The sequence below is a fragment of the Phascolarctos cinereus genome, unplaced genomic scaffold (genome assembly GCF_003287225.1).
Source record: "Phascolarctos cinereus isolate Bilbo 61053 unplaced genomic scaffold, phaCin_HiC Scaffold_5;HRSCAF=322, whole genome shotgun sequence".
NCBI lineage: Eukaryota > Metazoa > Chordata > Mammalia > Diprotodontia > Phascolarctidae > Phascolarctos > Phascolarctos cinereus.
In genome coordinates, this window is record NW_027555958.1 from 386,091,375 (window position 1) to 386,107,367 (window position 15,993).

General features: G+C 43.3%; 1 protein-coding gene across 1 annotated transcript; it reads right to left on the reverse strand.

The window, feature by feature from the left end:
• Window positions 1-9,940: 9,940 nt before the first annotated feature.
• CUNH1orf53 (chromosome unknown C1orf53 homolog) lies at window positions 9,941-15,675 on the reverse strand. Its single transcript, XM_020971733.2, has 3 exons — window positions 15,033-15,675; window positions 11,502-11,603; window positions 9,941-10,083 (listed from the first exon to the last, which is right to left on the reverse strand). The coding sequence occupies exons 1-3, from the start codon at window positions 15,504-15,506 to the stop codon at window positions 10,012-10,014; spliced, it is 648 nt and encodes a 215-aa protein (XP_020827392.1). The 5' UTR covers window positions 15,507-15,675; the 3' UTR covers window positions 9,941-10,011.
• Between the last annotated feature and the right edge of the window lie 318 nt (window positions 15,676-15,993).

Here is a 15,993-nt window from a genome sequence, read left to right on the forward strand (position 1 = left end):
TTCAGGAGTAGAAAAATTGGGGGGGGGGTAGAAGGGGAAGAAGAAGGCGGGAGGAGGCATCCAAGCTAAGAATGACAAGAGACTAAATGGCTCATGTAGCCGAAAGCCCTTTACAGAGTTCTTCGCACCGCCAAAAATACCTGACCACACTAGGCTGTTGATTGTCTCATTCAATACCACCACCCACTCCAAGTCCACGGAAATCTGGTGGATTTCACAAATCAGAAGGCTAGACAAGAGACTAGTAAATCCAGGCCAAAGATACGATTCATCGATTCCTTCCCTTGCTTCCTTTCTATCTCCTTCCTTTCCCCATGCCTTGCTTTTTTTTTTTCACAGAGTTCTCTTTCTGTGCCTTTCACTGAAACAGCTGCCGGCTGTTTCCTGACACCTCAATCCCTCCAGAAGGATCTTCCTGGAGGCAGTGCTGCTCCCTTCTTCCGTAGGGATTTCTACACTAAACCCAGCCTAGTCGTGAAAAAAACACCAGGCGGGGCCCAGCTTCCTTTCCCCAGCATCACAATCACTCCTCCTGAGGGGCTGGTCGAGTCACCTCTTCCATGAAATCCAAGATGCATTCGGCTTTCTCCCAGCTTTTTCTCTGAGACTCAAAATTAATGTTATTTGCAGATCGGCTGTTACATTCCTCGGCGTGCCAGAATGCAGCTCATAAAACACCATTTCACACAAAAATGAAGTCAACCAAGTGAAATAAGCCGAAGATTCCCCCCCCTTCTGTTGGCACACTAGACTCTGGACAGCAGGGCTGCTATTTACTGTAAGTAATGTAATTAGCCCTTTTGGATGAAAATCAATGTGCTTGAAGCACACACACGCACAACAAAACACCAAGGGCTACTCAGAGTGAAGTTTGGGAGTGATAGTTGTCTTTTCACCAAAGGTCCTTTCATACAGAAAGGAGGCAGATTTCCTTTAGAGGAGTCAATGTCTAAGGCTTCTGACGAGAAAAAAGGTCTCTCCCGGGGATGGGGGTGGGTGGGGGGGGGGGGAACTAGTCAATTAGCACGACGAGTCACTAGGAATTTAATCCGGGTAAAGAGTTTTCGGTTTTTCTGATGATCTCCCACCTCACCCCCAGAAATGGAAAGTCTGAAATTATTTATGTCTTTCATACAACACCAACGCCATTACATTCTGGGCCTCAGTTTCCTCATTTATAAAATGAGGTTGTTGAACTAGAAATGGCCCTTCCAATCCTTATACTTTATGATTTTGTAATTCTACCAAGATTCGTATTTCAAAAATACGAATTTCGTAAGATGAGGTTGTGAGAAGCTTGGCTGAGAGAAGACAATAATTAAAAATTATAGAGGTGCTCCAGGTCTTTAAGCCAGCAAAGCACGGTCTACTTGCTTGGGAGTGAGATCTAAGTTCAGTGTGCCTTTTAATATTAAAATTCAGATTACAAATCTCTCTCCCAGCAACTGTGCTCCTCTGCCTTTGCTTCCTTCAATAATGTCTCATATTGAGGACTGCCTCCTGGTCGATTCCAAAAGGTCCCGAGAAACTCCAGCTTTTCTTACATGTTTGGTTCCCATTCTGTTTAAATTTGGGTTTCTCTTGTCTTTGTTAGTTTCACTCTAAATAGCTCTCAGCACAGTCCCGGCCTTGCTCAATGCCTCCTGATTCATACAAAGAGGAAGTCCTTAGGACGCTCCCCGTTGAGCGAGAGACCGTTCAGAAAGTGGAGTTTTAGAAGCCCAGAAGTCTTGAATTGTGCCCTTAGGCGTCCCGACTTCCATACAGGAAAAGCTAATTTCATCTGGAAACGACAGTAGGCTAAAAACCATCCAACTCACCTTCTTTTACGAAGCGGGAAGAGAAGTGGTCTCAAGTCCCTAGGCAATAGGGACTTGAAGTTAGAAAGGACTTTTTAATGTCCTTTATCTTTCTACCGACTTTCTGAGCTTCCTCACTCCTTAATTTGAAAGCAGCCTCTTCTAGCCAGTTTCTGGTACTAACGGAAGAAAGCACCCAATAGTCTACCTACCCTACCCCACTTCTCCCCAACTCCAGAATAAATTGCCTGGAAGTGCCTATAAAGATTGGAATATTTACTCTTCCCCTCCTCTCGCCCCTGCACACCCCCCCCGCCCCATTCCTTAAACTAATGGTCTCCGCCTTGTTCAATACAAACTGCAGGTGCAAAGAGGCAGTTTACGCCAATCCAGGGGTTTTGGAAGAAGGTGCTTAGCTTCTTTCCCTATCTTAACTCAATGACACTATTAGAAATAATTGGACAGATCGCACAAGTCAACTCAGAGGCGACTAAATCCCTTAAATTGGGCACACTTAATTAATTATAGGCTCCCTTCTTTCTGCTCCACCAGTCATTCTTATGCTACTGTTGCCAATGCTGCTCTTGGCTCGGAGAAACCAGTGTTTTCTTGGGTTAGGGATTATTAATATCTGAAGGATCCAAAACCGGGAGTCTGGGCTTCCTTAGGCAATATTCAGCTGAGGCTCCTAGGGCTCTGAATCCTAGTGCACCAAGGTAAAGTTGTAGTCCTGAAACATCCTTACCTTGTAGAGGTGGCAAGACAAAATGGTTTGATTAGGAAAGAAAATCACTCTTGACAAACACAAATCAAATGCTTGCAAACAAATCAGCTGATTTATCAATCAGCATATTTGTTCGACAAAATCTGAAGCTAGAGCCTTTTGCCCTGAGGCAATAAAACAAAACTTCACACAAATCCAAATTGCCCACTTTAATTCAGCAGTTAGACAGTGCCAGGTTTTCCCTTCCCCTAAAACGTACAGACATTTTCGCAAATGCAATGATTGGGATTGAGATTTTTACAGAGCCATCTAAGGTAACCAAATGCTTTGTGTGCCCTTCAGATCATTGCAGGTTAAGGGCTCCCCCTGCTCTTTTTTTTCCCCCAGCTCCATCAAAACCTAGCTCTCTTTTCTAATTATATCAATAAACATTTATTAAGATCCTACTATGTGCCAAGCATTGTGCCAAAATGCTGGTAGATGATGAAAACCTCGTGGTCTTCACTACCATCATCTGACCTGGAAACAATTTAGGACCTCTGGAAACGCCCTAAGACCCAAAGTGAATCTTTGTTGGGTGAGGTTTCTTAATGGCGACTTGTACCCCTATAGGTCGTGAAATACTGGACGACGAAAGTCCCAACTGAAGAGGAATTTGATTGAACCTGGCCTCAGCAAGTTTCCCTTAAGACCCTGTAACAGAGCTTTCTTAGGGTGGGAATTTCAGGACAGAGTGAAAGGAGGATGAGAAGTGAGAGGTGAGAATACACTCTGCTTTGTCAGAAGTAGTATCCCACCGGGAGCCAAGCCGCAGTTCAGTCTCATGTCTAGGGCAACTTCATATACAAGTTCCCTCAGAACTCAGAAGCATTGTTCCTTGAGCTAAAAAGGTCAGCACCTCTCCCCTCTGCAACACACCCATCTCCCTCACCAAATCTTTTCCTGCTTGGGGAAGAGTTTTCCACATGTGTTCACATCTTCTAAACCTCCTCTCTCTTGAAGCCCCTTAAGTTAGGTAGGTGTTGGTGATAGAAAAATGCTTTCAAAAACTAAAAACCTTTTACTAGTGAGTTTTCCCACACTCCAAATCACCAACCATGTACATATAAAGTACTGGTTCTCAAAAGAAATAGGGGAGATTAGAATTTGCCTTGTGGCTTTACTGAATAAACCATATCAAATAGAAAGTATTTCTCAGGACTCTACATGAATGCCCATGTTACTGGAACCGAGCTTGTAGTTAAGTGCCAGAAATTGTCTCCTGTTTCCTACAGCTTTTTCATGAAGTAATGCCCATCTTCCATCAACTCCCTCTACCTCTCTCATCCCAGTGAACGAATGTTCAGTGGAACAGGGATGAAATCCTCCATTACAATAGACCAAGGTATCTATCCTGTCACTGCAACTCCTTCGACTGTGCCCTGCACCGAGCGCTGACTGGACTCTAGAGAAGAGCAAAGACATTCAAGGGAAAGGAATGAAAGGATACACAAGGACATGAGAAGACAGGAAAACTAAATTCAAGAAAGATGGGAGAAGATGAATGAATCCATTCTGCATATCCCTCGCTGGATTACTTTTGCGTTGGAAAGTTAATGAATTTTTAAATCAAAATAAAATTCATGCAGATTGACTCCTCCCCCGCCCCCAGCAAGCACGAAAGCAGACACAAGGACACAATCACGAACTCATAGATGCAGACACAAATATACAGACATACACAAGTACAAGGGAGGGAACATTAAAAAAAAAATGAGAAGGAATGTCGTGTATAACTGACCTGCCTCTAGAGTGGTGCCGTTCAGCATCCTTAAGGCTTAATTTTATCTCAACTTTAATGGTACTTGCCCGCCACTGTAATTAAAAAGCAGCGCGTTAGATTCCCATTCAGATCAGATCACTGTGTTTCCTAAGCAGAACGGTCTTTGGTTAAGCAAGGTTAGAGACTAAAGCTGGTAATCACAGCCACAACCTCTAGCTGCAGTCAACCGCAAACTCAGGTGAAGGATGCAGCTCCCTAGCAAATGAGGCTTTTCCCCTTTAGGATCTAGAGAGGCTCAATCATCTGAAGCTGAGGGGAGGCGGGGAAAAGACACCAGACGCTTGCCTGAGATTACACTAGGGGAATCGGCCATCCTGTGCTCTTAAAAGGGGGATGACACAACTGCACTCACCCGCAGCTACGGGAAAAGGGCGGAAAAACCCGGCAGAATCTTACCTTGAGTTCCAGGTGTTCCCCCCCCAAAAAAACCCCTGACTTCTTAGTAAGGGAGAGAAGGCAGAGAGGCGGTGACTGTAAACCTGTCAGTAGATGGGTGTTGTTCCTAGTTTCTCGCGGAGGGTACCTCTATTAATTAAAATAACCAAACTGCTGGATGCGAAGGCAAGCCTCTGTTTCTCTCTGTGTGTCTCTCTCTGTGTCTCACTCTGTGTGTGTGTGTGTGTGTGTCTCCCCCTTCTTGTGTCTCTCTCTATGTTTATGCCTGTCCTGTACGCGTGTCTCTATCTCTTCCACCCCCCTTCTGTCTTCCATTGCAGCCTCGAATAAAGAATTGATGTGCAATTCTCACCTCTGACCTCCTCTGCCAAGCCTTTCCACCTCTTTTATTTTCTATTTGTTTCTAGTGGCGGAGGAAGAAGGGGAGAAAAAGGAGGAAGAAAGGAAAGAGAGAGAGAGAGAGAGAGAGAGAGAGAGAGAGAGAGAGAGAGAGAGAGAGAGAGAGAGAGAGAGAGAGAGAAAGGAAGAAAAGAGAGGGAAGCAAAGAGCCCACGTAGATCGAGATGTTAGGTTCCCTTGTTCAGTTTTTTCAACCCTTCAATAATCAAGTGAAGTGTAATGGTGGAGTCTGCTGAAACAAAACTAATTTTTAAAAATAGCTTCTTAAGAAATTTGCAAAATGCCGTATCTGGAGTCTTTCTGAGCAACCTGTACCTCCAGGCCGGGAGTTCGGATTTTCCTTCTTGGAGCTTGTGCCTTAGGATGCTCCCACCAGTAGCTTCCCACACAACAAGCACATAGAAGAAGAGGAATCGGAGGCAGCTACCTCTATGGGTAGCCTGGCGACTGCTAAACAACAAGTCTTCCTCTGTTTTTCCTCCTCCCTTTCCCGAACTCCCCATTTTCCCCTCCCAGCCCTCCTCCCGTCTCATCTCTCACATTCTAGTCTCCATTAAAAGAACTGATCTGATGTGATCTGATCTCCTGATGTATCCGAAGGGAGCGGTAGCCCACAACCCACCCTTGTGTGATTTTGGCATTGCCTCGCTAGGCAGTCAGACGCAGAGTAATCAGCAAAGTGAATCCAATTTAACCCATTAAGATAAAATCGGATGCCAGAATGAATGGAAATCATCCTTGCGAAAGCTGTAGTCCAGTGACAAGCAGCCAACTAACTGAACAATAGGCACCCACCCTGCGGTAGAGTTTGTTTGGTTGGTTGCTTGGTTAATTGGTTTTACCTGATTTCAGGTTCCTAACAGGGGCAAGCACTGCCCAGTCTTAGGCTGACCTAAGCAAAGTCCACCAGGAAGTTGAAGGGATAACAGAAAAAGATGTCCCTTTCACCCATTATTTACTGACTTTATTTTTTCTCCTCTAAGAAAGGCGGGGGCAGAGAAGAAAGGGGCGGGGAATTTGGAGAGAATTATTGGAAGGATCATCATATTTGTGGTTGTTGTAGGGGCAAAGAGATTGGCTGCCTTCCTTAATGTTTTTCCATGTGACAGCGCCAGCCACCCCCACTCTTTTCCCTTTCCTCCCTAGCCCAGCCAAACAATGAGGCTCTTTAGCATATCTAACCAACCTCTTTTATTCGAATAACTGTGTTAATTAGCTTCAGAACGGCAGCTGAAATAGACAGTTTCTATCCAGAAGGGCCTATGAGAATAAATTTTCTTTGGTACCTCCTATAGAAAAGGACCTTCTGAAATCAACCAACGCTAAGAGAATTAACCAAAGACAGGACATTATCTCTGGGAGAGGTTCAGCAACATCTTTCAGGGGAGGGGAATCAGAGAGTCAGTTGATCCTTGGTTCTCTCCTTTACTTCTAGCGCTTAGAACTGGAGCTGTCACTCAAACTTGGGTCAGGGTAAATCAGATGCCTATTTCTAGCCAAGCAACTAGATTTACCAGCAAATCCCATTGGTGTAAACCTTTCTTCCTTTCCATCCCTTTTTTCTTTCTCTTCTATCCTCATGCAAAGTTCTTTGATCTGTTAACCTCCCCCATAGCGTTTGGATCCCAATCAGGAGTAAATGAGTGGGAAATCTTCGAAGTGCCCAAGGTTCTTACACTTGGCTGATTCAAGCGTCTTGAATTAAGATAGCAAGGTGGATGACATTAGAACTCAAAGGGCATTATATTTGGGAGAAGGTTCTTTACCTTTGTCCACCTCCACCTAGCCTATTTGAGCCTGGTTGCACTGGGAAAGAACAGAGCCATAAATGGTGAAGGTCTCCAGTTCTAAACTAAGCATTACAAACTCTGCCAGCCAGTTTCTAGGAAAACTGTGATGTACTGCTCCGTGTGGCCAATATGGAACCGTATATAGCAAATTAGCAACCCTCCTCCTGTGTATAGTCCATTAATAATATTCAATCAGACTTTGCCTCCAAGCTATTATTGGATTCAAAGATGCTGCCGATGGGTTTCACTTAATTTTCTCAGAACCAGGACCGACTGTGAAGATTTTAAAAGGTTTTGTCCCTACTACTTAAAGACTCCTTCCCAGGAGTTTAAAAAATCTGCCTGCCAAGGGCAATTTCTAAATAGAGCCCTGGGTCTGAAGTTAATTCTGAGCATAGAAAGGAGATATGACAGCAAGTGGAAAGAACAGAAAACTGAGGTTGATTCTGTGCCAACACAAGAAGTCCATTTGATTCCCAGTGAATTCACTGTAATGCCAAGAAGCCATATTTCACTTGCCTGGCGCAGTGGCTCTGTCCTGTGGTCTCTTCTGGCGGGTGTTTCTATCTGTGCCAAATTCTGTGCTGCCAGGGGATGGTTGTAGAAGCAAACACGAGGAAAGATTCTTTGAGGAACAGAATACAGGTTAGAGGAAGCTGTCTAATGTTGTCACCGGGGGCAGCTCACACGCTTCCCATGGTCATCATCAGTTATCCCATCAGGAACAAACCTCAAACATGGCTTGGGAAGCCAACATTTTAATCTCTGAAAATAAAATTAGTTCCGCCTCTGCTCCCCTCAATTACCAGCATCTAAATGGTTGGAAGAGAAAGGAGAATATGCAAGAGCATAATAAGCCACCTGCTGCGCCGTGTCTCAATAATAGCATGTTCTATTTCATTGTTACAGTACATGATTGCTGCCCAGATAACGCCACTAGACCTCATTCTGGAAATTCTCCAGCTAATAAGTGAATCGAAGGTGCAGGATTTTCCTGGTTGACAATAAGAATAACAAGCTCTTATTGGGTCATTGAATTTTAGAAACGATCATTTGATTTCCTGCACAACGGGGTAAAAGGAATGCTCGGAAACCTTTAAATAGCAGTCCAGCTTAATACGAAGTTTTGCTAGACTGTGTGTCCACACGCGTCCGTACATACACACAGTAATATGCCCTCATTTTTACTTTACAACGTGTGAATACAATATAGCTCCAAGCACTTTAAGTGAGTCCCATTTATGTGGTCCTATTCTGTTTCATGTGGGAGCGGTCTCAGTACTGCCTTTCCAGATGTGTTACTGACTACTGTCTCGTTACCAGAACTAGAGCCGGAGCCTTGCGGTGTTCAGCTGCTCAGCTTCCCAGGGTCCAGGTAAATGAAAAAAAAAAGGGGGGGGAGTACAGGTACCATCACTAAACTATTCTCTTCAGAAGCGGATTCCTGAAGGTTACGATGACGTTGGTCTACAAGAGCAGAACCCTCCCCAGGGAAGGCGAGCTGCTAGAGTCCACCAGTGATGGCGAGAAGTTGATGAGAGCTTAAGGTATCTTCTCCTTTCCTATGCCCACGCCTACTGCAAACAGCCCCGAGTAGAAGAAAATAGATACCTCTCTGAAGGTATCTAGCCTGGGAGGATTCCATTTGGAAAACACCTTTCTCAAAACCTTTAGCTACTTTTTTTTTCTCTCCCCCAAAGAATCTCTTCCTTTTACCTCCCTTTCCCCCAGGCTAGATCGAGTCCTCTGGACTGGTACATTCGTTCATCTAAATGAAATCCCTCTCCCCTCCTAGCTGCTAGTAAACCCGATAGCTGGCCTTGACCCTGATAGAAGGAAGTAGGAATTATACTTCGGTCTTTTCAGACCTAGTGGAAGACTTGGAAGCTGCTTATTCTTGTAATTAGAAAGTAAAGAAAACTAGCGATAAGAAACTAACATATACCAGGGTTTTTTTGGAAATGCTAAACCACTCTTAGGGTCCGCAGTGTTGTTCCCTTCAGAAGCCCGTACTCCTATTAGGAAATTTAAGTGTTTCTTCGACCCTCACTCCTGACTGGGTAAATTCCCCACCAGGACTCACAAAGGATGCTATTCAGAAGGTTGGATGAATATGCCATTGGAAACTTGCTCTGACTTGAGGGATAGGTGTCTCTTTCGGCAAGGCCACGGAAGCTGTTTCAATACGTTTGAATCCACATTTGTGAGGTTAGAGTTTGTGGGCAAGATCAACTTAGCAAGTTTCTTGCTTTTCATTAGGGCTCCCGGCTGCACAGAAAGATCTTCTGGGTCTCCTGGACACATCAAAGCAATGGAGAAAGGTATAGATAGGGGAGACCTCAAATTACTTATGTGAGACCCTGCTCACCTTTCTATCACACTGCAAACTCCTTGTGAGTTAGTGGGAAAGAGTTTTCCCCTTAGGCAAACCATGGGCAAAGAAGAGCTTCTAGAATGGATGGGGGAAGTAAAAGTGCAACACAAAAGAGAAGGGAGAATTGTCAAAAATCCTTCCCTCATTTTTAGATTCCTGACCCCCAGGTGGCAATGATTTAAAGTTTTCATTGAGAGAACAGATGGAAGATGAGAGCCATTCTACAGCAAAATTACACTTCCTGGGCTCTCATATGCCACACAAAATAAGGTTATGACAATCTTTTTATACCTGTAGACAGACAGTAAATGAAGCATTGATTCAAACTCCACTTGCCAGCAGCCAGCAACCCTCCTTAGATGGATCATACATATAGGAGAATAGTAGGAAAATATAAGGTAATATATAGAATCAAGAACTACCAATGTGAACTTATTGCCACTATTTATTTGATGGAGCAGTAATTTTCTTGCTTTAGCATATGTGTCTGGTAATGAAGCTAAAAGGAGGAAAATAACTATTGATGTGTTACTTCTGTAACACAAGCATACAAAAACAACATCTAATTTTAATCTTAATTACTTTTTTAAAAAAAAGTATCAATAAAATGTAAATTAATGCTTCCACAAATAACAATTCTAGATTAGGCCTTTTATTGTATTTTATTTTGCAGGCTGTTACAAGGAAAACACAAATTGAAATAATTCTCAAATATAAAACAGTGAGTTGAATCGCTTCCTCTTCGACAGATCTTTAACGTTGATTTGGCCATATGGACACTGCAGAATAAATAAAAAAAATCGTTATTGCATTAAAAAAAATCAGCATGAAAAACTACAAGGCTGCTTATGATGAAAAAGGAGATTGTTAATGATGTTATACAGCTCATTTGATCTATCGGGCCCTCCAGACTAAAAGGAAAAATAATGGCAGCCTCAAGCAAATGGTCCTAATTAGTGTCTAAGAAACCACTTCCTAAATGCTCCTTCGAATTTTAGGGGTTTTACAGTCCAAACCCTCTCCTTAAAAAACCCCAATCACTTCAATTTATTTGGGCCCTTACTCCTATACAGCTTATGTATTTAATCTTGAAACAGCTATTGATAGAGACAGGAATATTCTAAAGTTAAATTTTTGCTTTTGAATACTGGGTACAATTAACATAAACATTAAATGCTCATTTTCAGTTGTTAAAATGCATCATCAATGAAAATATTCTCCTTATCCCTCTAAATCATAAATATATTTTCTTACTTATAGTTTGTTCTTATGTATAACCTTAAATGAATCTTTTTCTTAACCATTGAAAATATAGAGTAATTTGCATTTTACTCAGAATCATATTGTGCCTTAAACTTAGAGCATAAGCAAGTTGGAGTATAAACAAATTCTCTGAATGGAGACTTGCTGTTTATGTACCCTTGACTTACCAACTTCCCTCAAAAGTCACCTCAAATAGCCTTTTCTTTCCAAGGCAGTCTCACAAACTGTGTGTTCAGAAAAAAAATTAGACTTCCTGATCAATAAATATGATGTTACTGTGTACACTATAACATACATTATAAGGAGGAAATAGTCATTTTTAAACAATCCAGTCTCTTTGCTATTTTCTAACCATTCTAGGGAAAGGAAAGGAAATGAGAGAAGAGAGGAAAGATAGAAAAAGAAAGAAAAAAGGAGAGAAAGAAGGAAAAAAGGAAGAAAAAGGAAGATAGAAATAGAGAAAGAAGGAAGGAAGGAGGGAGGGAGAGAAGAAGGAAGGAAAGAGGCAAAGAAAGAAAAAATTACCCAAAGCAAGCCCATGAAACAAGGTTGGTCAGTTTTCAACCATTTCAATTCTGGCAGCATAGCCTGAAATATACTGGCTCTTAGCAATTTGCCCTTTGGATGTGCCTAGTGAATGCAATCTAACTTGAAAAACAGCGAAAAGTTTCCCTGTAATAATGAACTCCAGTGAATTTCAACTCACAGCATTTCAAGGAACTAATGTTCACGTAAAATGGGGCAAAATTCTATTAACTTTAAAGGTCCTTCATTGGCCCTTAAGGACTTCATCGTCTTTGGCTAAAGAAGCTTGTGAAAAGTGCACTCTAGGTCCATTTAGATTTTTATTTGACTTGTTTTTCAAATAATACCTATTTACTAAGTTATAGAATAGAGGCAAGCTGCAGCAATAATGGGAGAGTTTACTACTCACATGTCTGCAGGCAGAACCACAGCAGTCTCCTCTCTGCAAATGGGCCACTTTGGTGAGTACTAAATAGCCAGTGGTTGGATCCACATAGTTTAGTTGGCCAGCCTTAAAAATAATTAAAACTTTAGAAATTTACATAGTCTTCATATTGCACCTTCTATTCACAAGAAACTATAATCTTTCTACAAATATTTGCTTCCTTCCCTGGAATCCAACCCATTAATGACTGAAGATTGCTTTTGAACCACTGTGCATTAATTACATTATGGAAGGAGAAAATGCATAAGTTGGGGAAAACAAAGAAAATTAAATATAAGAAACCAAAAACTCAACCGTACCCAATGATGGCTTAAGTATTCTTCATCTGACTTCTCTGGATCATAGAAATTTAAGTTTCTTTAACAACTTATGATTCTGAAAATGAACAATCACTCTCAAGTTGCATGGAAGCTTCCTTGAATGTGACATTCAACTTAGATTTGTATAGAGAGACTTAAATTTCCAGAAAAGGCACCAATCAGAAGAAACAGCTAGTGCAGAGAAAGTGTAACATGCACTATAATTTTACAATCCTCATCGCACTTTATATGTTTTTTATATCCTTACACTTTCTTTACATTATTTTTTGAAAACATGACCTATTTTGAAGAAAAAACTTTGCTATAAAATATTAATACTCACTGCTTTCAACTGCTTTTTGATCAAAAGCTACTCTTATCCTAACAGTTCCAATGCTAAAGAAACACTACAATTTGCCAATTTAGCAAAATGAGTATTTAGTGCAAGAATAAATCCCACTGCCTCTTTGAATGGAACTCAACTATATGGGCCTCAGCAAAATGCTTGGTCTCACATTTTCATAGGTACACCTTTTCTGGGTATTTTAATATGGACATGCAGTAATTCTATCTTTCATTCTTGAGAAGAAATTCCCTTCATAATCATTTAGAGGCCATTCAAACATCTTTCATATGCAGGGTTTTATGGGAAACATTTGTCACTTCAAATTATTTAAAAGTAAATAGGGGAATCATCTTTGTCATCGAACATTTTGTGCTAACTTAACCCTCTACCTTTCTCTCCTCCATTAAGTGAAAATTGTACCATAACGTGAGAGAGCTCAGCATTTACTGCTCTGCAACCTTTATCCCAGAGGTAGATTCAGTGGGGAAATGAAAAGCAAGCCATTCCAAAGAATAGGTCCATAATACCTCCAAAATTCTTGACACTCACAAAGGCAGACCTCTTGGAAACTGAGGACATGAAACTTTACCTCAGAATAGCTGATACTTTATCATCTCTTCTTTATTTGGAAACTAGGTCTAAATTTGGGATGTGAAAAGACTAGAAATCAGTAGCAACTCCTCCCCTCCCCCACTTTTCAATAGCCTCTAGAAGCCTTCTGAGGTCACCCAGCAACCTAACAGATTACTCCTGATTTTGCCTTCCAATCTGGTTGAGAACCTCCATCCATAAGAATTTAATTTGTCTTCAGTAAATGAATTTCATGATGGTGGTGGGTGGATGAAGCTACAGTCAAAGTGCTGACAGTTTGGTTGAAGAGCAAGATGTGAAGTGATGATCATCAAAGCAAGGTGGAAAAGTAAGAGAGCAAGCCATCTACCCTGTGGCTTTGAAGCAGTGTTTTTAGGTGAGTCTGATTTGTTGCTAAGATGAAAAATCATAACAGTGTCATTATTGGCTTTACTTCTGAACAACCACTTGAGCCATGACACTGACATTGATGATACAACTGTGGCTTTCCCTTACAAAAAGAACATTTCTTTCAGTCATTAGGTGGAGGCAGTCAATGAGGCAAAAAGCATTAATTATGCATCTACTAAGTGCCAGACACTGTGCTAAACACAGGACACAAAAAAGGCAAAAAAAGTAGCCTCTGCCCTCAAGGAGTTCACAGTCTAATGGAGGAGACCACAAACAAACACATACAAACAAGCTACATAATAAATAAATAAATAAATAAATGAATAAACAAATGAAAATGTAACAATAATAAAAAGAGGCACAGCATTAGAATTAAGAGATGGTGGTAAAGACTTCTTACAGAAGATAGGATTTTAGGTGGCACTTAAAGGAAGCCAGAGAATACAGTAGGCAGAAATGAGAAAGGAGAGTATTCCAGATATGGGAGACAGCCAGAGAAAATATCTGGAGCTGGGAGATAGGCACCATGACACTATTGGTTTCTGTAGCTATTTAAAAAAAAAAACTTGCTTTCACCTATGTCTAAGTTAGAATAGAGAGGGAAAGAACAGGAGTATGCCTTATTTCAAGCGCTTAAAAATGAAATGACAAAATAGCCAACAATTTGTTGACAAACCCAGGCAATCTGTAACTAGAAGATTTTAAGGTAAGAAACTGCAGCCTAATAAAAGAGGCCATTGGGAAGTCTGCTTCCTTAGTATACACTAATTCCTATGCAAAAGAAGTAAGATTTTGAAGGAGTAAAGTTTTCATCCATCTAGCTTTCCTTTTGTCCCCTTGTCCAAGCCAAGTTCTGGCTTCAAATGTTAATGAACATTAATAAATCCTTAATTTTGATTTCAGTCATAGGACTCTCCGTTAGTCTTCGAATTATCTCTCAAAGGAAAGGAAGGGTACAGGTAACCTTTATTCATGTGTAAGTTATGCCATAGTTTTGACTATGGCTGTTTTCACATGACAGTCTTGGATACCATTTTTAAAGAATTATCAAAAGGCCCAGCACATGTGAATGCAGTTTAAGTGTCTCCTGGAAACTACTGGTTCTAGTTTCCTTCCAGATATTCTTCTTTCTGTTGTACTGGGGAAGGGTAACTAGGAGGTGGGGGGTGGGGGAAGGGAACAGAAGCGATGACTTTGAATACCTTCTGGGTTAGTAAACATGAAACGATGCATTTGGGAATGTCTTGTATTCCTGCTGCACTAAAGTAATCATTTACTCACTAAAACGCAGAGGGCTTTGTTTTACACATGAAATAAACAGGCAACTTTTTTTTCCTACTCTGCCCTCAAAGTCCACACCCACGTGGGCGCACGTTGGCATATAAACACGAGAACTGCGTGTCGTGGACTCAGTTTACATAGGTGAATGGGTTCGCAGAGACCGTATTTCCCCACATGCTCGCTCTTCCACCTTCCCAGGTGCACCTAAGAGTGCATGCATCCCCTCCCCGTCCGTGCCCAGCAGGCTTGACCGGCAGAGCGTACGCCTCCGGGGCCAGAGAGCTGACCCGCGGCCCGCCCATTGGGACCCAGGGGATCTGCCTGGGCGGGGACTGGAAATGGAAAGCGAGGTGGGGCGGGGGAACAGGACGGCCTGGAGCTGCGCCGTAGCCCGGACCCAGGAGGGCTCCTCCGCGCCTCCCGTGCGCCCACACTCGGGCTCGGTTCGCGGCCTTGCTCCGAGCGGCGCCGTGGCCGGGAGCGGAAGCCGGAGCCGGAGCCGGCTGGGAGCCGGGAGGAAGCGAGCGCGGGGGACGGGGCAGGTGCGCGGTCGCCGCCGAGCGAAGCGAAGGGAGGGAGGGAGCTCACCGCGCAGGCGGCCTCGTGCAGCTGGGCGATCCGCTGCTCCGCTGCTGTGAGCTCGGGGCTCTCGGGCCGCTCGGGCCCGATGCCTTCCGGACCTTCCGGAGCCCGCGCTGCCGAACCGTTGCCGCCGCCTCCGCTGCTGCCGCAGCCGCCTGGTCGGTAGGCGGAACACAGCGTAGGGCCGGGGGGTGTCGGAGTACCCAGCGAGGAGGGCAGCGGCGATCCCCGGGAGGCCCCTGCCAGCGTCGGGAGCCGCCACGCCGCCATGGCCTTGGCAGCGACCATGGCCGCCTCTGCGGGAGGCGGGGCGCGGGCCCCGGGAGCCCGGGCACAGCGGCGGAGCTGCGCGCAGATTTCAAGGCTTAGCGCTGGAAGGGGCTTTAGAGGGCATCTATCCCCACCCCCTTCACTTCGCAGTCGAGGAAACTGAGCCCGGAGAGGATAAGGTAAAAGCACAAGGACACAGCTTGAACCCATTTCCTCTGGCTCCAAACCTCACTACGAAACGTCCTTTCCAGTGGACCAGGAAGCTTGCACCCCAGACTCAGAGTGGGAGGAACCTTGCAGGTGTAAACAACTACCCCCATTGCTCCAAACCCATTTACCGACAAGGATCCTGAAACTTGGGTTAGAGGCTCTCTGGCTCTAAGCTTGGTAGTGACAACGCGCCTTCCTTTTGAGTGGATGGGTCCCTGTGATCATTTTTAGCATGCATACTACCTCTCCTCCTCCGCTCAGCCAAATGGGACTACCAGCATCTGGTCCACTCTTAGGGTTAAAAAAAAAAACCCAAAACCATAAATCCACCCTAAGAAGATCATTAATGTGGGATTTCCACTGGTCGAGATATATGATTTTATTGGTGTAGACTGCGGGATACCTGTTAAAAAGTTTAGTATTAATTGCCTAGGACACTGAGGTTTTAAGTGACTTGTCCAGGGTCAGACAAACAACTGCTGTCAGA

Excerpts from the sequence above, each read along its gene's own strand:
- CUNH1orf53 (XM_020971733.2), bottom strand. The coding sequence starts at position 15,506 with ATGGGTTCAAGCTGTGTCCTTGTGCTTTTACCTTATCCTCTCCGGGCT. Across the intron at positions 11,604-15,032 it reads TGCACGAGGCCGCCTGCGCG|GCTGGCCAACTAAACTATGT; the intron begins GTGAGCTCCCTC and ends ATTATTTTTAAG. Across the intron at positions 10,084-11,501 it reads GTGGTTCTGCCTGCAGACAT|TGTCCATATGGCCAAATCAA; the intron begins GTGAGTAGTAAA and ends TTTATTCTGCAG.